This window comes from Nematolebias whitei, chromosome 2, assembly GCF_014905685.2.
Source record: "Nematolebias whitei isolate Nwh7 chromosome 2, NemWhi1, whole genome shotgun sequence".
Classification (NCBI taxonomy): domain Eukaryota; kingdom Metazoa; phylum Chordata; class Actinopteri; order Cyprinodontiformes; family Rivulidae; genus Nematolebias; species Nematolebias whitei.
Genome location: NC_056499.1, coordinates 10,722,691 through 10,744,394, shown reverse-complemented (window position 1 = coordinate 10,744,394; position 21,704 = coordinate 10,722,691). Strand labels below are relative to the sequence as shown.

Here is a 21,704-nt window from a genome sequence, read left to right as displayed (position 1 = left end):
TCAACACCATATGCGGGGGTGGGGGGGGGTGGGGGGGGGGTTACGTAGAACAAGTACACAAATAAAAAAATAATAATAAATCAGGTAATCATGTAGGGCATATATATCAAAATCAAGGCCCAGGGGCCAAATGTGGCCCTCATTGACATCTTATCTGGCCCCCAAGATGATATTTTAAATGTAAAATACTTTTATCACTTTAATTTTTTCAGTAATCTTTGATTATGATGTCAAAAGTACAACAGAGAACATCAAATGAGACCAATCAAACATTTGTTGAGGAACCTGCAACCAAGAAAAGATGTTGGGTATCTAACTTGAGTTAATGTAGATTCTGAAACCGGCCCTTAGTTTGAAAAAGGTTTTAATTTTGGGCCCCTTTTGCAGGTGAGTTTGACACCCCTGATAGTTTTTTTTTTTTTTTTTTTTGCAGCCTGAGGCTTCTTTTAGAAAAATAAAAACAACTAAATAAAGTGAGGAGTAACAATGCACTTGATAAATGATTTGTTAGGTTAATACAATGTGAAGTGTGTAGGATGTTGAGAAAGACAAAAACACAGAACAGTGTCTGAAAAGTACAGAGAGCAATGTTGTGTTCTATTTAAATGGTTTTTATGTATTTATTATCTCTTAAAGTGGAGTTGTTAATAAAATTGGAGTTTTTCGTTTCACAACTACTCACAGCATTTCTTTTTACTTTCTATGTGGGACTTCCAATCCATTTTGAAGTGCTGTTATTTGCAGAAGTGCTCAGATGAGTCTGGTGTGTCAGACGGACAAGTGACTATATTCATCGAACTGGAGGGCTGCTTTGTTGCATCGTGTGGCAACAACCAGCTTTCCTCAGCATAAACAAGACAAATAAGATGATTGTAGTTTACAGAATGAGCATACAAAAATCAGAGTGCTATTTCTATCCTGTGAGAAGAAGTGAGTCCGGTGAAGAAGATTATAAATACCTGACATTATACCTAATATTCACAACAAACTAGACTGAATACTAAGACACAACAAATGTCTACTTGAGGAGGTGCAGGTCCTTTGGTGTTTGCATTCAGATTGTGCAGATCATCGGCCTGTGGTGGAAAACGTACATTTGTTTTTACTCTGTTGTTGTGGCAGCAAAGTTAAACTGTGGAAAGTAGAAAGTTGCCCAATCTTCTTAACACGACAGACAACACTGATCACTGTGTTTTGGGAGATAATGAAAACCTTCAAGAGGTCATTTCTCCCACCACAACTCAAAATGACTCATCACAGTGATTATAGTTTGTACATGTTCCATCCACCCATCATCTTTACCCGCTTCTTCCTTTTCCGGTCATGGCGGTCACTGTTGCCCATGCCCAGCCATCACTGTGCGAGGGGCGGGGTACACCCTGGACAGGTCTCCAGTCCATCACAGGGACACAAAGAGACAAACGAGACAAACAATCACTCACTCACACCTAGGGACAATTTAGAGTTACCAATCAGCCTAACATGCACGTTTTTGGTCTGTGGGAAGAAACCAGAGTACCCAGAGAAAACCCACACATGCACAGAGAAAACATGCAAACTCCATCCAGAAAGGCCTTCGGCTGGGATTTGAACAATGACCTTCTCACTGAGAGGCAGCAGCTCTACCAACTGAGCCACCGTGCTGCTCGGTGTTTGTGTTGTGTAATCTTAATATCAATATGTCATACATTCAACAACATATATGCCCCAAATTATCTGCATAATGGTGTAGTTTTCATTGTCATCTGACAACATAAAAGTTCCCAGCTTCAATCTATACTGGGATAAGACTGAGAAGAAGGGTTTAAACTTCTCTCCCATTGACCACAGGGATAGGTTGTCCCCTTTGACTCTAACCACTTCTCTTCCGGGCGCCCAATATGGCAGCTCTCTGCTCCACACAGAGGGCTGTGGTAGCTCAGTGCTCTGTGACTGCATCAGAAAAGGCATCCGGCGTTAAAACAATTGCCAAGTCTTGTGTGAGTTAGTTTGTTGTGGTGACCACTGAGGAAGGGAGCGGCTGAAAGAAAGAAAAAAGTAGTCCAAAAAAACCTAACCGAAAAGGCCTTGAATAAGGTTTTTCATTTGTATCTTTATTTTTTTAAAGTATGTGTTTTTAGATAAAACAACACAGCTAAAACCATTGCACCAACGGATGATTTATGGAAAAAATAACCGAAAATCCCTGAATTTAATCAAGTTTTGACAGCTCCCCTGACCAATAAAATAGCTTTACAGTTGTAAATAAACGCATCTGCACCAATAGGAAACCATCTTTGTAGTTCAGTGAACGCTATTGGTTGGGTTGAACACGCGGATGTGACGTCACACTGCGCGGGACTGTCAAAAAATTGCTTCTGCGCCTGAACATTTCTCTGAGGTAATTGCTATGCTTATGGTATTTTCTGCTCGTTTTCCAGCTGACAGACGAATATAAAAACTTTGCAGCGATTTTTATTTGTTAGGGAACCTCTGTTTTTGGTTATCGGCTTCTAAAACGCAACGTGACAGTTTCTAAATTGGATTAACGCCGTGTTAAGCCAGACGGTGTAGATAAAATGACGGTGTAGCCTGTTTGCTAGTTAGCTGTCGGTACTCGGACTGATTTCAACCCCTCGTCTGTTTTGGACACTTTTACGTAGCTTTCAAATATACGTCCTTGGCTTGACCTGTTCAAGCGCTAACGTGTCACTCTGACTGCATTTTTTTTTACGTCCTAGACTAATTAGATCACGGGAAAAGTCACCCAAGCATGGAAAGTTATAGTCAGCGGTTCGAGTCCAGAACAGGACGAGACGGTAAAACTCCGAAGAAGAAAGGTGCTTCTCACCACACCACGTCGTATTGTGATGAAGGAGACCGCAAACCAAAGTTTGTAAGTATAAAAAATTAACACCTGTTCAGTTTTAATTGTACACAAAGCAGCTGATAAACTTAAACATTACCATTTTATTTTTCAACCCTTTCTGTGCCACTTATTTTTATCAAATGAGTGTTAGTGAAAACGGCAGTAGATACTGTATACACTTGCAAGTGGCAAAACTTAATGAACAAGAGTGCTTTAGCTTATAGTATAGAAAATAGTGTTATTGTCCTGTAAATAGCTGTTCTTTATTTGGACTCTGAGAATCAGCTCATCCAAATCTGAGGCCATGGTCCTCAGTCAGAAAAGGGTGGATTGGTCTCTTTGGGTCGAGGGTGAGGTTCTGCAACATGTGGAGCAGTTTAAGTGTCTCAGGGTTTTGTTCACAAGGGAGGGAAGAATGGACCGTGAGACTGACAGACAGATTGGTGCAGCGTCTGCAGTATTACGGACTCTGTGCCGTTCCGTTGTTGTAAAGAGGGAGCTGAGCTGTAAGGTAAAGCTCTCTATTTACTAGGGATGCACAATATTATCAGCATGGTACGATATTATCGGCATGGTATCGGCCGATATTAGCGATAAAGTTAAATATCGGCCATTCCATCAAAATAATTCACCGATATAAAAGGCACTGTTTTTTTTTTTTTTTGTAGCAGGTCAAATTGACGACCGTGCAGAATAATGTAGTATTTTAATTCCACAGCAGAGAAAGCTATGTAGTCTCTGTAACTAGGTTTAGGAAGAAAAATATTGGTATCGGTTATCGGCCAAACAAGTTTTAACACATCGGATATTGGCCAAAAATCCAATATTGTGCATCCCTACTATTTACCAATCAGTCATGTTCCTAACCTCACCTATGGCCATGAACTCTGGGCAGTGACCAAAAGAACAAGATCACGGATACGGGTGCTTCAAATGAGTTTCCTTTGCAGGGTAACTGAACTCTCCTTTTGAGATAAGGTGAGAAGTTTAGTTATCCCAGAGACACTCAGAGAAGAGCCGCTGCCCTTCCATATCTAGAGAAGCCAGTTGAGGTGGTTCGGGATGCTTTCTGGGCGTTTCCCTAGCAAGGTGCTTCAGGCATGTCTGACTGGGAGGAGACCCCAGGAACGACCCAGAACACACAGCAGGGACTACGTGTCTTGGTTGGCCTAGGAACGCCTTGGAGTACTCCCAGAATATCTGAAAGAGGTGGCTGTGGAACAAAATGTCTGGGCCTCCCCGCTCAAGCTGCTGCCCTCGAGACCCGGTTTTGGAAGATGTGGTTAATAATGGATGGATGGATTTATTTTGACAATCTAATTAAAAATAAATTTGAGTCAAATTATTCTTTGTAATTTAATTTTAGATTTTGAACAAGAACAAAACCAAAGTTCCATTAATTATCTTTACCTGCTACTTCCTTTTCAGGTCAACAATGGAATAAGTAGAGTCATCATCTAGAAACAGCTCTAACTGTGGTACAAGTACCACTGGTGGTACTCAAAATTCTTCTAGTGGTACTCAGAATAAATGGTATAAACTGTTTATAGGTGAAAAACAAGAAGCCTCCATAAGCTGAACTGTGATAAAAATAAAAAGCAGAGACGGCAAAAAGGATGAGTGTTCAAGTAATTTATGATCCGAGCTCTAAATGGAAACATAAGAGCATTGTTGTTTATTAAAAATTAAGTGCAATGTGCAAATTGTTTAATGTATATTAAAAATAAAGTCGAGGCTGATCTGGACTTCAGTGAATGTTTGTACCAGTGATCAGTTAAGCCACGCCTCTAATCTTTCTACAAAACCTGAAAGCAACAAAAGGCAAAACTGAGAAAAGTTGATTCATTAGCTCAGATTTGTTTTCAAATGCTGTTAGAAGAGGAAGAGCCATGACTGCTGTATATGTGGAGCTGTTCTCAACAACAAACACAAAACACACCAAAAACAACAGAATGATCATCATCATTTCTACCATGCCCTTCATCCAGGGTAGGCCTTGTGTTTTGGCTGGTTGTGCAGTTAGTCAGATGACTATGAGCTTATACTGCTGTGTTTTGATCACATTCATAATTGAGATTTAGTGTTTTCTGAGGTGGTTCTCGTACCAAATAGTTAGACACACAGATCTAACAAATGCCAGGTTGTCACTGAGCAATGCCCTCACAATATGTGTTTAATTATTCTGAAACAAACACAGTTAAGCTAAAAAGTTACTGTTTTCCTTCAGAACTTGACTGTTTTTTTCCCTTTGACTTTACATGTGGGCTTCCAAAAGTTAAAATTAGAACAGGGTTTAGCTAGCACTAATCCATGTGTTTCCTGCTACTACAAACCAATCAAGGTTCTGTCTGCACACGATTTGTCTACTTCCTCCCTTCTGGGAGATGTTGTTGTCTGGACAAATTGTCACAATTGTTGGGATACGTAGTATAGAGTCTGATCTATTAAATGGTTAAACTTTTATCTGCAGCACACACATGCCACTGTTTTTAGATAGAAATGTTGTGCATCACACAAATTTTCTTCACCTCTGTTTAACCCCTGTGTTGTGACCGTGTGAACACAAGGTAATTCCTTGTTGTCATTGCTCAGACACTCTAGTCTGGGTCTTCAGTAAAGACCTTTGCAGGGAAGTTTTTTTTTCAATCTAGACTGTTATTATCCACTTCCACGATGAGCTGTTGGTTAAATGTCCTACATTTTCTCCCCCTGATGGAAACACCTGCTCACTCTCTGTGATGACTGTGCTGTTGTGAATCTAAGTGGGGTTACAGGGTCACGTTGGTAGATGTGTAAAACATTTCAGATCGACTTGCAGTGTTAAACTTAGGCATTATATAAAGAACATATTAGGATTTATTAACTTAACCAGGCAGATCTTATTTATTGCAACTCTTTAAAATTTTCATAAAATTAAAATTCCTAAATTTAGACAAAGTGTTATGAATATCTAATTATAGGAAGTTGTGACTGTCAGATTTTCCCTTTGTTAGTTTTTCCACATTTCTTTGCACGTTACTACTGCGTACTTGTATATCAACACGTCGGCTCAATCAGGAATCAAGTGCTGTGACTTGGGTTTTGTAACATTTTAAAATATTTAACTTTTTTAATATTTTCCTGTAGAAATACACTGAGATCCCTTCAACACAAAACCCCCCCCCCCCCATTGTTCTCCTTAAAATCCTTTTCAGCAAACTTGATATTTTTTGTTTTATGCTACTTTGTGTTTTAGCCACCATTCTTCTACAAGCCTTTATATTCTAACAATGCACAAATCAGGTACAATGCTCCTTTATCTATTAATATCAAGACTTTACGATGTTATGTAGGTTTGCACCAACTGTTATCATCTGTTTACTGTTTGCAACCAACACATGTAGCATCCCCGCTCTGCTTCAGTGATATTCTCTTGCAAGTCCTCCGTCTTCCAGATTTTTTGTAGGCGATTATAAGACTCGTTTAGTAAAAGTGATATAGCTCAGAGGTATTTCCAAGCATCATATTTTCTACTGTTATGGTCAAAGGAAGATTAGATGGAGACTGATCATTATATGTATAACACTAACATTGTTACCTGTAAATGGTTGTTAGCATCCATGCACTTCTGAATTCAGCAATGCCTTTTTTTCCCTTTTAGTTTATTTTTTGTCTGCAGAACGTTTAAGGTTTAGGTGAAAAAGAGTTTCTCTGCCTGCAGAACATACCACTGTTGGCATACGTGCTCAACACACTATTTACTCTTTTTTTTTTTAATTTCAAAGTTTGGTGTTGACATCTGTCTGTCTTTGGATTTGGGCGGATTAAGACTTGTTGTTTATTTTGCTCTTACTGTAAAGTAATAACTGGTTGTCATCCTGAGTAGTTGGTTCATCTCCTGCTCCTCTCCACTGCACCACACACACAAACTAACAGCAGAGGAAAGAAACATAGAAATGCATAATCTGAAATAAAAGTTGGTAAAAAAATACAGGACAAAACTTCATGGATGATCATTTATGTGTTTTAAAGATTCATAATAATAAAACACAGAAGAAAAATGTTTGGCTTTTTGACAAACAAATTAATTAGAACCAAGCTGCAAGCGTTCTTATTAAAACAAGATGAAGAGCTGCCACCTTTTTTCTTTTCCATTCACTGTTGAAAAATTTCCTCACATTTGTGACAAAACCAAATGTGCTTCACACAACTCTCTTTACACCTGCATGCGTTATGAACACGAACAAAAAGGTGTGCACGCATTCCAGGATTAGGCCTTGCTTTCATTCATTAGTAAATTAGAAAAAAAGCTACCTAACTGAATACAAATTTTAAAGCAGACTCAAAAGAAAATCTTATTTTCTCTCATTTCTTTTATCCAATATTGTAAAAAAGTTTGCAACATAAAATAAAGTGAATTAAAAAAAAAAGTGATTTGGTGGTGATTGGGAAAATTAACCTGTTCATTTCTATCAAATAAATTTATATTCACTTAGTTGGCGCACATGCTTTTTACCTTGATTTGTTTTTTTCTGCTCCCCACTTTTAGAACTTGCCCTTTAGAAGCATCACAGACGATGTGGTAAGATATTGGAGTACATTTTCCTGTTGCTATCGGAGCCATTTAACATTGTTTTAATTTTAGATTAGAACAATTAATTTACTAATTTTGCATCGCATTGTTTTATTATGAAACATTCGGTTCAGTGACATCTGGGCAACGATAACTGTTTTAACTAACCAAAAAATTTTCTTTGCCAACAACTTTCATCACGATGTAGAAAGTACTTCACCCAGCATCTGTCAGGCAGCTGCTGAGGTTTTTTTAAAGTTGTTTTAACACAGTTCACACATATTTTAACACTGCTGTTTTCTGTTTTCTTTTTCCAACTAATAACCATTTAGATGTCTTTATAATCTGTCATATCTATCGTCGATGTCATTATTGCACAGAAAACTCATAACTTCATCTTTCTTTCCTTTTTAACTTGTTTGCGGTCATGAGGTTGTGTGTGAGTCGGCACAGAACAGCACAAACATTTCTTAAACCTAATTGTGTGTGTTTTTGTTTCTCTACAGCTGGACAGATTTGCCAGTATTCGAATACCAGGGAGTAAAAAGGAGAGACCACCCTTAACTCTGTCGAAACACAGCACAAGTGACTGGCCCACCGCTTCTACATCCACCCCGCATCATTTTGAGGAGCTGTCCTCAAAGATCACCTCAGAAAAAGAAATCCTGGCTCTGTTTGAAAAGATGATGGTACGTTTCATTTTTATGACACAAAATTGTTAATATTCTTTATTACAAGTAAACCAGAAATGGGTGGAATGCCCCCTCCTGGTCACTTGGGAGTCTTTCCCTCAGGTGGAGGAGTTTAAGTATCTGGTAGTCTTGATTGTAAGTGATGGTAAGATCAGATAGGAGATGGATCAACAGATCCGGGTCTTGTCCTCACCTCAGTAATGAATGTGTTGGTTCAGTCGGTCGTGGTGAAAGCGTTGAGTTTGAAGGCAAATCTGTTGATTTACTGGTTCGTCTACCTTCACCTGAGGTCATGAGGGTTCGATCGTGACCAAAAGAACTGGATACAAGAAGCTGAAACGAGCTTCCTTCCAAGCTGGGCTTGGAGTAGAGCTGCTGCTCCGCAGCATCGAAATGAGTCACTTGAGGTGGTTTGGGCATCTCATGGACGTTACCCTTTGAAGGTGTTTTGGGCATATTCCACTATGAAGGGAACCTGGGGCAGTCCCACAACTTGCTGGATGGATTGTGCATCCTCTCTGACCTGGGAACACCTTTGGATCCCCCCAGGAGAAGCTGGAGAGTGTCACTGATGAGAGAGATGCCTTGGTTTCTCTCCTGGATCTGTTGCCTCTGCAGCCTGACTGCAGATAATTGGTTGGAGATGGAGAAGCAAATGATCTTGATGGGGATGCACAGTATGCCACAAATTAATGCTTGTGATGGCCAAGTGTCTGTCTGATAGCCAGGGGTCTGTTCATGATGACAACCCTAAAAACTACAGGAAAAACGAGTCTTTACGAAGTCAGGAACAGCAACATTTCAGCCACACAGATGTTGATCTTGTAGAGATGGAATCTGTTTACATTTTAAAATGACCTGAGAAATGCTTCTTTGAGCTGAGCTTCATGTCTTCTTCTTGGCAAGCAACTTCTTATTGTGATCAAAGTCTTCTTATATCTGACCTGACTCCTCTTGAATGTTTTGGTGTCAACAAAAGACAACAGATTTCAGGGTGCATTCTCCATATTTTGTTTAAATGGACAGTTCTGTATATAACATATTAAAACTTAAAAAAAAAGTAGAATGCAGTTTTTCACATACTAAAATATATCTTAGTCACCAACTCTGAAATTTCAGTCTTAGACCAAAGTGAGTCTTGTTGCATGTGGTGAAGTTTTGCTCTGAATTTTTTTGTTTTTAATTCTTTTCAGGAGGACATGAACTTGAATGAGGACAAAAAGGCGCCTTTGAGGGAAAAGGGCCTCAACATGAAGCGAGAAATGGTCATCCAGTATATGTTCACAGCCTCCAAAACGGTGAGTTTAAAATTATGCCAATAGTGTTATTAATTTATTTGGAACAAATAAATAACAATTAAGAAAAATCTTTAAACTTCACTAAAAAGCAGATGATATTTTAGAGAAACTAGCTTATAATCATCCTAACAAGATAAATGTTTTGGAACAGTCATCAACAAATCATGAACAGTTTCACAGGATGTTGAGACAAGGGATTTATAGATCTGCATAAAGTTTTGCTGCAACATTTCCGCAGCAGGCAAGAAGTTGGAAACTCACAAAGAACTAGGGCTAGGCGATATGGACCAAAATTAATATCTCAATATTTTTGCAAAAATCGCGATATACGATAAATATCTCAATATTTTTTCTTTCCATAAAGTAATAAGAAAAATATATTTGAGTCAAAGTTTTGTCCCAATTGTCACACAGGCACATTTATTAACAACAGCTGTAACTGTACAAAATAAATGCCTAAAAATAAACTATTTACATATATTAAATAGTTTATTTTTAGACATATATTTGCATATATTAAATAATAATCCTCTTCAGCTGGGGACAGCTGTGGTTGAGAGGCTAGAGTAGTCGTCCTTCAATGGGAGAGTTGGGGGTTCGATTCCACCAGCAGTCACATGTTGAAGTGTCCCTGGGCAAGACACTGAACACCTCATTGCCTCTGATGTGTGTCCCATCAGTGTGTGAATGTGATAAAGCTCTGATTATTCTTTGTAGAGATCTAGTAGATTGTATGAGTGGGTAAATGAGGGTACAGATTGTGTAGTAAAGAGCTTTGAGTGTTTTGATAAGACAGAAAGGCACTTTATAGTCCATTCAGCTCTGCCACCTTCACGTTAGTAAGTGTGTGTGAACTGCGGTAGTGAGCCCCCACTGGGAACCTTGAAGCTGCAGGTCCGACAGACCTGTCTCGTTCCCTGAAATAAACCACGGTTCAGAACTCATTTAGCCGTGCTCTGCCTTTCAGAGGAACAGAGAGAGATAGCGCGACATTAATAAATCAGCAGTTTATCATATAGCTAAGACACGGTCCCGTCAGCTGTGGAACAAGACGGCTAAAGTGTTAGCCGTCTTGTTAGCCGCTAAGGACCGTATCTTTATCTTTATTTCAGGAAAGGAGACAGGTCTGTCGGACCTGCAGCTTCACACACACTCAGCTGCTCGTGTTTACTTCTGCTGAACGTCTCCTCTCCTGCCCGCCCACCTCCTGGAGAAGCATGAAGGGGAGGGGGAGCGCGGCTGGGGGCTGTGCGTTTGTGTTCAAGGAGGGGGGGCGAGTGGGAGAAAGAAGACGGCAGGATTTCCAAGTATAAAACTATATTGTTTTATAGCAAGATGGTCTCAACTTATATCGCAAAAAATGTTATCTCGATATTTTTTAAATATTGAGATATCGCCCAGCTCTACAAAGAAGGTATCCAAAAACACATTTTAGTGGTGTACTGTAACAATAGTAAAGGTTAACGAGTTCCCAGCTTGAATAATATGACTGATTTACAATAAATAAATAAAACTGCTAAAAACAACTTTGTGGGAAGCCTCAAGATTTCACCTTTACAGTAAACGGAACTTTTGTTTACACCTTGGTGCTGACAAGACTTTCACTTACTTTTTTCACATCTGTGTCATAAACAGTCATTAGATATTTTTAACTTAAATTATTACACTCCCACCACCAGATTTTATCATGCATATTTGGCGGACTCAGTTATGGGATGCTTTTTTAGTTTTATTGATTGCACATAAAAAGCTTTAAACAAAGCATTTAGCCATTCTTTGTTTATTAAATGTTGAATTCTTAGACATTATGAAATTGTATTGTGTTTCTCTGTGAACCAGTGTTGCCTCTACCATTGTCTGAGGAGGGTGGCACGCCCTCCCACCCCACCATAAAGATTGCGGTATAAAGAAAATTAATAAATGTCCTTACATGTTTCCACATGACCAATTCTTTGTGGTGGAGTCACCAAAGCAGATACATTATTACCCACTTCACAGTGCTGCCTCTTCCCTGGGACTTTGTATCTAAAATTTACTTTTGTTATAAATATTCATGTGTTCAGAGTGGAGTGTCATCATTAGCATACAGACACGTCTGACTTGTGCACGCCACCAAACCCCCGCCAGCAGAGAGTACGCGGTTGGACGGCTGTGGCTGAGTGGTTAGAGCAGTCGTCCTCCAATTCCACCAGCATTTACATGCCAAAGTGTCTCTGGGCAAGACATTGAGCCCCTCATTTTCTCCGATGTGTGTCCCATTGGTGTATGAATGTGATCTATAGCACTGATTTCCTGATGCATGCTCAATAATCCAGGTAGAAAAATCTAAAAATGTTACATCTGGTCCTCTGGACATAAAAAAAACCCCCAAACAAAACAATTGTAGAAACATTTTGTCTTTCATCCAAAAGACTTCCTCAGTCTGAGGAGCTGTATTCATCTCAGTCTCTTAAATAGCACCTTCTCAGAGTGGATCAACCAGTTTGCTGCTGACAACCAAAACCAGCTGCTCACATGGTCAAGAAGGACCATCAGCCTAACGATGGATCATTAGCACCCTGATGGCTGTTTACTATTCACAGGGGGCTGAGTGATACTAGCAATAACAGTATTGTAAGAGGGGGACAGTTGAACCCGGAGGCCTCCACCCCTGTTTAATGATGGATGGTTTCTTTTCACAAATATGGCCTCCTTTACTCCTCTCTCAAACCATCGTTCCTCTCTTTCAAGGATGTGAACATCTTCATCCCTGAAAGAGTACAGCACTGATTTTCTTTTAATTTTGCTTTACTCATTTGAACCGGTTTTTGGTTTATTTCACGAAAAGCTGATATGCATCCATTTGAGTTCCATCTTGTAAGGCACCAAAACAAAAAAGCCCAGTGGTAAGAAAACTTTTACAAGGCACCGTAGGATGCGGTATTGTTAGATAGACTTTTTGAGAGACAATTTCCATGCATGTTGCTCCTCAAGATAATTGCTGACCTTTGACAGAGTACTCTGTAGCAGGAGTTGTCTTGAAATAACCACTGCACCTCTTTGAGACCCCTGTTTTGATTTGGCTGCAATGCTCCTGCTGTGTAGGAAATTGTTTTTCCTCAATTTGCCTTTATAACAGCAAGACAAATTTTGCTGATATATTCCTTTTTAGTCTCGTATCTTAACAATATCAGATTTACTAAAAAGAGAAATGTATTTCTTAACATTACATGTATTGTTAATCTTGCAAATAATAAATCCTGTGTTATTTGTGTTTGTGTTTTTAGAACCAGCAAAGTTTAGACATTAATCAGAAAAGTTTTATTATTTGGCTAGAGTCAAGAAAACATTTGAGGAAGGACCATATTCCCCAAGGGCAGAGATGCTTTTAGGTAATAATGTAGTTTTACTGGGTGGGCATGTTCCCCGTTTACAAAGGTTGAAATCCTTGTCGTATATACCCATTTCCTTGGTCAAAGAAAAGTTCCTAGTGCCACCCTTTTTTGTGTGTAACATTTAGCAGATAAAGACTCATAAGCGTGCCAGTAGCTGAGATGGGTAATATATTTGCACAGTCTTTCATATCCTAGAATACAGTTAAACTTGAAGAACTGTTTTAGATTAGTGCACTTTTCTCTCACTGCTCCTTTGTATGAACAGCCAAATCAATAACATACAGATATTTAATTAGATCAACTTTAAAGTTTAGAGGTGCTCAAAAATATAGAGAAGCCTGCTTACTGGAACAAAAAAAAAAAATTAATCAAGTGAAACATTCAGTTCATAAAATAACTCAAGGGTAACGACATAAAAAAATCAATTTGTTTAAATTATGTGTCCTATAGACACAATTAAAGAAAGAAAAGTATTGATTGTTCCTTTGTGTTTCTATATAATCACTTCTAAAATAATATTTTCTAAAAAGATGGAAAATTATGGAGAAAAAAAACAATTTCCATTTTAATTAAAATAAACAGTGCAAGTTCTTTCATTAACTGCATGGTTCTGTTGCGTGTACCTCAGGTCTGGAATACCTCATTGTCTTTACAGTAATTCAAAATTGTATTATCACATTCAACAATGTTAAGTCAGGTCATCTGGACTTTGGTGTATTATTACATATATGGAACATGTTATGGCAAAATTCACTTTCCTGTTCAACACCTAACAGAAGGGGTAAGTGATGATACCTGATATAAGTGCATCTCCAGGAAATATGCAACATTTTAACAGTAAAGAAAATACAATTCTGAACATTTTATTTGTGACTGAAGGTAGCAATTTTTTTCAAATTTTTTTTTTAATTCCACTGTATGATGCCAATGTGAATCTATTACTTCAAGGTCCCTGCAACAGAAGTCATACAGTGCAAAAGTAAGCATTAAGTTAAATCCAGTCACTATAGTGTTCTAGGTTAGGATTTTCATTATAAGTAGAAGCGGCATATTCCATTAATTAAAAATAATTTAAATACTTTAAATTTCTTATCCAAAAAAATTAGGACAAGAAGACTGGTCTTTTTTGTTTCTGGTATAAGCACCATCCCAAACTTTTCTTGAGTTGCTTTGTTCATACAAGCTGAACTGATTATAATCGCTCTCCTGGGGGTTGTTAAAGGAGTATCTCACTGGGCTGTGACTCACTGGCAAGCAGCATTCATCAGGGAGTCTTCACAGAGTCTTGTGACGTTCATGATGGTTCTCAAGTTTTCTCTCAAAATGGACCTGAAATCATTGCGGGCATCTCCAACCCCTGTTATATTCCCATAACTGAGTCTCCAACTGTGCCAGTCCAGTAAGATACCACATTATAGAGTTTTTATTAACTGAGCCAACTTTGGGGATGTTTTGGTTACATGCATGGAGGGGTGAACTGGTGTGACATGCCTCTTCCTGACCTTTTGATAACTGCTTCTATGTTTTGTACAATTTGTTTTCCTTTGGGCTACTCATAGCCAGCTCTGTCCTTTTCTTGTGCATCCATTGCCTGTTTGTACTCCATAGGTTTATAGCTTGAAATGATGAAACAAGTTTGTGTTACCATCTTTAGCAATAATGAACACTTGCACATTTAAAAAAATTGTGTGAATTGTTGGAAGTCTGACGTCTTGTAGCCAACCCCCTTTTGTAATTCTAAAGCAGCATCAATTTTAGGTACAACGTTGTCAGTGGAGGCTAACGCACTCTATGTACTAATTGTACACGTAGTCTATGTACTAATGACTCCATTGGAGTGATTTTTGAGTTGTTCTTTTTGAGTAATTGATTAACCAATTACTTTTTTTGAATAATTAGCATGGAGCTCTCACGAATTTCTAAAGAACCATAAAAAAGTAGCTGCTGCGTTGTTTCCTACTGAAGTAGATTCTCCTAACAGTGGTGTTTTTATTGGTTGCATGGAAGAGGTCATTCTAATCACCTTCAATGGAATTAAGGTTTAGGTCTGAGAAGTGGCCTTGAGATGACTCAGTATATTGTCGTCTTTTCTGTTCAATTTGCATTACAAGCATTCTACTTGTACAAGACTCAGAGAGCCTTATAGTCCCCTTTGCGAAAGTTATTGTAGACTCCCTCTACAGGGCAGGTCAGAGGGTGCCCCATTAAAATGATGCCAAGTGAATCTCTTCTAAACTACATGAGCTGGAATTATGAGCTTTTTGGCAGTGTTCTTGACTCATTTTATTTCTGACTTTACATTCTTTTTGTCTCTTCAGTTACTTTGAATCTTTTAAAGTGAGTACTTGAAGACGGAGCCATAAAGGATCTTTTTATCACAAAGAAAGAAGCTTGTACAGAATGATAAAACCACAAATAATGACAATTGTTTACCAAGGCTGGGGAGAAAATAATAAAATTGCACTTTGAATGATGTTTTAGACCCAAAATATGATCGATTTGAGGAGTCACAGACGTTATGAGCATTGCTTAGTGCAAATACATTATGATTTGGAAGCACTTTTATTGCTGTTTATCTATTTAAACTAGTTTACAAGTCAGTAGTAGTAGTATTATCTCAACACTATTTTCTAAAGTTGAAACGCATATAAAACAGGTGAAAATACCATTTTTTTTAAACATATATTGTCTGTAGTTTATCTTTATTGTTTATCAATACTGCTGCCTGCAGTGTCAGTATCAATAAATCATGCATGGTGCATCCATACCAGAAACATTTGATCTCACTCTTCTTACCTTTTGGCCTCACATTTTAATTATATTTCATATGACCTTGATAAAAGGGATGTTTCCTTCCTTTTTCTTTTAGGGTAACCTAAGAAACAGCCATCAGATATCTCCCCAGGAATTCCTTGGTGAGCTGAAGTCAGGCGTGATGGACGAACGGCTGTTTGCATGTCTAGACTCACTGCGAGTGTCTCTTACCAGCAACCCTGTCAGGTAGAGTACCGTATATGGTTCATGTCAAACAATCGCAATTTACTCTCTGTACATTGACATAATTTTTCTGTGTAATGTTTTATATAACTTTGTCTTCACATTACTCATCCAACCAAGAGTGTTATTTGCATCCAAGTTTTTTTTTAATCCCATTTCAGTTCTTTTGGAAAGAGTTAAAAATAGGGATGCACCGATCCACTTTTTTAAATTTTATTTTATTTTTTTTTACTTCCGATCCCAATAACTAAGTCTGGATATCGGCCGATACGGAGACCACTCTATCATTATTTGATTTTATATGAGGCTGTACTAATTTCCATTCTATAGGCAAGTACAATTGGTACATGCATTCCAAAAAGGCAACTTGAGGTAACATCCTGATGCATGCTCAATAATCCAGGTAGAAAAATCCAAAAAAGTTAAATCTGGTCCTCTGGACATTCAAAAAAACCAAAAAAAAAAACAAAACAAAGCCAAAAAACGTAGAAACGTTTCGTCTCTCATACGAAAGACTACCTCAGTCTGAGGTGCAGTATTCAGCTCATTTTGTTTTATTTTGAATGTCCAGAGGACCAGATTGAACTTTTTTGGAACTTGAGGTACGTTTTATTAATGTTGGACAAGTTTCAAAGTTAGAATTAAATCCTGCTAACACAAAACATGTTTGTTTTTTATTCCTAGCTTGAAAGTGGATATTAAAGTGATTAAATGGCTTTAAACATCTGCTAAGTTCATGGCATAAACCAACACAGACGCATTCCTGTATTTTTTAGTATTTTACATCACTTTATAATGTAGTTGTGTTTGTTTAGTTTTAAATATATATATATATATATATATATATATATATATATATATATATATACACACACTAGGGCTGCAACTAACGATTATTTCAATGATCAATTCATCGGCCGATTATTTTTTTAGATTAATGGATGAATCGGCAAAAAAAAATACAAAACAGAGAGAAGAGTTTAACCTGGATTAAAAGTGTGGATCATTGTAGTGAAGCCTTCGTCTTCAACCATCGACAGAGGCCTCGTGTCAGTGACGATCATTTAAGGATGATTTCAGTGAAGACAGCTGCTGCTGTGGTGTCCATGATGTCTGTCCATCATGAAGGCTGCTGTTGTTTGTTGTTGTTTTCTGGAATGAGAGAGTTTATACGTATTATAACAACATTTACAGCAACTCAAGAAATGCTTTGTTTCACTTACAGTGTTAGGTTCAGGCAAAAGTAGCTAAAACAGCAATTAAACACACACACACACACACACACACACACACATATGTATATAATACTTAATTCCACACATTTGAGTAGATGTAATAAATTACTTTAATCCCTGTTTAAATGCAATTCATCCTGCCATACCTGCATTATCTTCAGACTTTGCCAGCAAATTAAAAGTTGAAGCTTAATCATTAAATTATTATCTTTGTGTTAGATTTATTTATAAATCACATTTAAACACTGCTTGTACCAATTAAATAAAAAGTAACACACGTTCTCTATCACCGTCATTAATCAGCAAACAAACAAGCAGCAGCTTCATCTACCAGAGCAGCAGCTTCATCTACCAGACAGACTGACGTTACGTTTTCTCATTTGGAAACAGAACAATGTGTTAAATTGTAGAGACTCACCTGCAACACACGAGTTGGGAGTGAGACGCCTTGAAAGACGCTTAATCGCGTGACACAACGAATCGATAATGAAATTTGTTGCCAACGCTTTTAATCATCGATTTTTAGTGATTTTATCGATTCATTGTTGCAGCCCTAATATATACCCTGTATATAATTTTCTTGTATTTTTTCCAATTCATATGCTTTTTTATTATTGTCTACTATTGTACTGATAAATATCTCGTGAAGGGTAAACTATATCTTGGCTGCAAGTATCAACTACGAAATCCTTCGTTTTCTACAGCTGACAGCGGTTGGTCATTAATTACGATGAAGTTTAGCAACTTCCCGGTAAACATTCAAGTTCCGTGGCTTCAGCGATGTCTGAAGCAGAAAGTCTGATTTCGATCACTACGCTCAGTCTGCCCCTCCTCCAAGACGGGCAGACTGAGTGGGGCAGATTGAGCGCAGCTGACCGAAATCAGACTGCCTGCTTCAGACTGAATGAGAAGAACACACCGCTGAAGCCACGGAGCTCGAATGTCCAATGTAAAACTAACTTTACCGCAGCTTAATGTAGTGCTATGTTTGATTAAGTTTGTTGTATTGTAGGTCACAACGAAGCTTCCTCCACTCGGTACAGCGGCTCTGCAGACATTGCATGTTGCTGTCTTGCTTTGTGGTGTTTCTAGTGTAAAATACTTCCACACAGTGGACATGTCTTGATGAAAAGTTGGTTAGCTATTAGCCACAGTGCTGTTCACTCATGTTGTAGCTGGCTGCAAACTATGAAATGGATTTCCTGAACATGAGGTGGGTCTTATTACTCTGGGTTTCATGAGACAAGCCTCCATTCAATCCATTCCATAGTTTGAAACCAACTTGCAAAGCAGCCGACAGGCAATCACATGTGGAGATTTTGCATCAGACACGGACATGCTTCATGGATCGGAAATCTCTGCAGATTGGCTCGGGAAAATCTGATACGTTAGTTATGCTGGTATCGGACGCCAATACCGGATCGGCCCCATCCCTAATTATAAACATGTTAATAGCATACATCCCTAATTATAAACATGTTAATAGCATACATCCCTAATTATAAACATGTTAATAGCATACATGACCACTGTGTTAGTATTGTTTTGGTGTAGTATTTGTATTTGGAATTGGAGGTTACTTTTCTTCTACAGTAAAATCAATTGATTTAACTAAAATTGAGACCATTCAGCGTCACTTTTGGACATTGTAACCATTTGTCTATTCCTGTTCATTTTATTCCCTGCTGCTTATACATGGTCAGATTGCAGAAGCAACAAGCTTAGGAAGGAAACTCAGACATCTCAACTCTGAAACACACTCCAGCTCTTTTGTAGGGGTTCTCATGCCAGAGAAGATACATCCAACCAGTTCTGGGTCAGCCCCAGAGTCTCCCAGTGGGGCGTCCTTGAACTACCTTCCAAAGAAGGTGCCCAGAACACATCCTTGTTGTATGCCTGAACCACCTCAACTGACTCCTTTTGATGTGGAGGAGCAGCGGCTCTTCTCCGATCTCCCTTCTATTGCATGAGCTCCTACCTTATCTTTGAAACTAAGCCATGCCACCTTATGGAGGAAGCCTTTTTCAGCCACTTGTGTCCAGAGCTCTTTCTTTTGGCGATAATTCATAGCTCATGACCAAAAGTCAGGTTTACAACATAGATGGCCCAGTAAATTGACAGCCTTGCCTTTCAGCCTATGTTCTCCACCATGACAGACGGTACCAGTGCCCTCATTACTGTAAATGAGACACCAGTCTATGATCCATCTCCTGCCTCATCCTACCCTCAATGGTGAACAAGATTCCCAGATACTTGAACTCCATTCCACCTTTTTCAGGTTAAAATTACAGCCTCAGTCTTGGAGGAAGCTTAGAGGATTGCAACATTCTAACCAACTTATTATTAATTACAACATTGATTATAGAATCAATATGATCAATGACGATTTTGCTCAGTTGTATGTCTGTGGGTTGGTCTTTTTCTATTACGGATGTATCTATATTGAGCAAACTAAATTACTCTTGCAGTAAAATCGACTCCTTTGTCTTTCAGAATTAGTTTTTTTTTCCTGATTGGATTCTTAACATCTGTCTTTGACAGCAGTAGATCCATTCAGCAAGACTGGAATAAAACGTTTCTACACTTTGCCAAAAATAGCTTTTTTAAGTTGACACTGGAGCAAGGGCCAGTAGTGTCTTGTGACTGCCCATAACAAATTCTGTTTTTATCCTCACATGCTGGTTCAGATTGCTCCCATCAGATTGTAGTGTTATTTTAAATGCATCTGTTTCAGCTGACTTGCAGGTTGTGCTTCATTAGTTCAACTTGTGCATGAATCCAGGGTCGTAGAGATCTGGTTAGAGGTTAGAGAAGGCAAGCCTGTGACTGGAAGATAACCAGTTCAAATCTACCTGTCAGTTACATCAAGATGTAGATAGGAAAGGTGAAGCAACCACATCTACATCCACCCTCATTTGCCTCACCCTTGAGCAAAGCCCTTAAACCCCCCCCCCCCCCCCCATCTGTTCCCCTGGCACCCTAGATGGCAGCCCTCTGCTCCACACATGTGGGCTGTGGTAGCTCAGTGGTTTTTAGTTGCAAGAAGGGCATCCTGACCTTGCTTAAAAACAATTGGCATATCCTTTTGTGAGTTCCCTTGCTGTGGTGACCCCTGAAAAAGGAAGTAGCCGAAAAGAGAATTGTTTAAAAATATTAATATGTAGAAATATATATTTTTTTTAAATGAGGTCAGTTTATATTGACCATGACTGGTTTATTATAGAAATAAAAGCATAAAACATGTAAGAAGAGGGGGGATAAGGAACAGTATATACATATTTATTTAAAATTTATGTATTTGTCAGGTTTGTTTATAACGCTAAATACATTTTGCCTGCAGCTATATGTTGTTCTTGTTGTCATAGCTTTACCACTTCTTTTTTTTTATTTTAAAACCAATCATTTGTTGTACACGCATCATCTTCTAACATCTTCCCTCTTTTCTGTGTTGCAGTAATTTCAGTAAAAGTGACAGTTGCCAAAAAAATGTTGCTGATAGACACTGATGTTTGATGAGGGCACCACTGATCAGACTCTCAGGCTCAAGTTTATTGACAAAAGTATGGACTGGACCATAACTCTGGCTTGACTAGAAACAGCAGCAACCTCTAGCTATCTAATAGCACCATTAAAGTCCTGAATTGGTGGATTGATTTAGAAGTAAAGACTTTTTGTCTGCTGCAGCTTTTGGATGCTGATCAGTGTCACTTTCTTGGCAATGATGCAAACAGCTGTCACACATTCTCTCAATCGAAAGTTTGCACCCTGCTGAGATAGACAGAGAGGGATATATTATCCCATCTGGCTCTTTGTAGGGAAGCAGTCAAACTTTAAAGGTAATTTTGTAATTCTTGCAGTTCTAGAGCATAACAATACGATGTTTGTCTCTGACTTAAATGTTCCTGCAGCTGCTCCAGCTCTTTTCCCCTCTCCATAAATAAAGGCCACAGTTTGGCCCATAGGTCTAGCAAGGCTACGATATGTAATGGTATTAAAAGAATTTGATAAATGGATCTGACAAAAAGTGGAAATGGTTTTTTTTTATATTATATTAAAACTGACCTTCATATCCAGATTCATTTTATTTATTTTCAGTTTAGCTACATGGTGAGGAACGCATCCCTTTTCCTTAAACCCCTGGTGAAGGGAGACCTTGGAGTTTTTGCCTCATACACCCATGAACAGCATCTTAATACTCTCAATCCCTGTGCCATGTCGACATAAAGTATAGTTTTAAAATGATCAAATTGATATTTAATGCCAATTCAGTCACATTGCTTTGACTTTAGTGTCCCACACTATCTTTGCTCTGAGAACTGTTTTGCCATCAGTCAACCTGTTCACCTTGGAGCTAATGTGTTTATAATTCTGGTTCATAATCATTTTAGAAATGGGCAATATTATGCTTACAGTAAAATGAGAGAGTCTCCTATTCGGGCTCCTGTTTAATATATCGTACTGTTTTGCATTATTAGTGTTTAGTGCATTTCTTAGATCTTTTAGCGTACCGTTTGGCATAGGGATGTGCCAAATTATAGGCATGGTATCGGCCGATGTTGGTGATAAAGTTAAATATCGGATATCAGCCATTCCATCAAAATAACACCAATATGAAAGGCACTGTTTATTTATATATATATATATATATATATATAAATAACTATATATGTCTCTCTTTTTGTATTTTTTATTGAGTGTTGTCTTTGTG

General features: G+C 38.3%; 1 protein-coding gene across 1 annotated transcript in view; it reads left to right on the top strand.

Moving 5' to 3' along the window:
- Positions 1-2,334: 2,334 nt before the first annotated feature.
- Positions 2,335-21,704, top strand: part of LOC119425512 (protein diaphanous homolog 3) — a 305,646-nt gene continuing 286,276 nt past the window's right edge. Inside the window, exons 1-6 of the mRNA XM_037693044.1 lie at positions 2,335-2,380; positions 2,721-2,875; positions 7,377-7,409; positions 7,907-8,089; positions 9,286-9,390; positions 15,634-15,764. Of these exons, the coding sequence (XP_037548972.1) occupies positions 2,753-2,875; positions 7,377-7,409; positions 7,907-8,089; positions 9,286-9,390; positions 15,634-15,764 (575 nt within the window). The 5' untranslated portion in view covers positions 2,335-2,380; positions 2,721-2,752. The remainder of the gene's footprint in view (positions 2,381-2,720; positions 2,876-7,376; positions 7,410-7,906; positions 8,090-9,285; positions 9,391-15,633; positions 15,765-21,704) is intronic.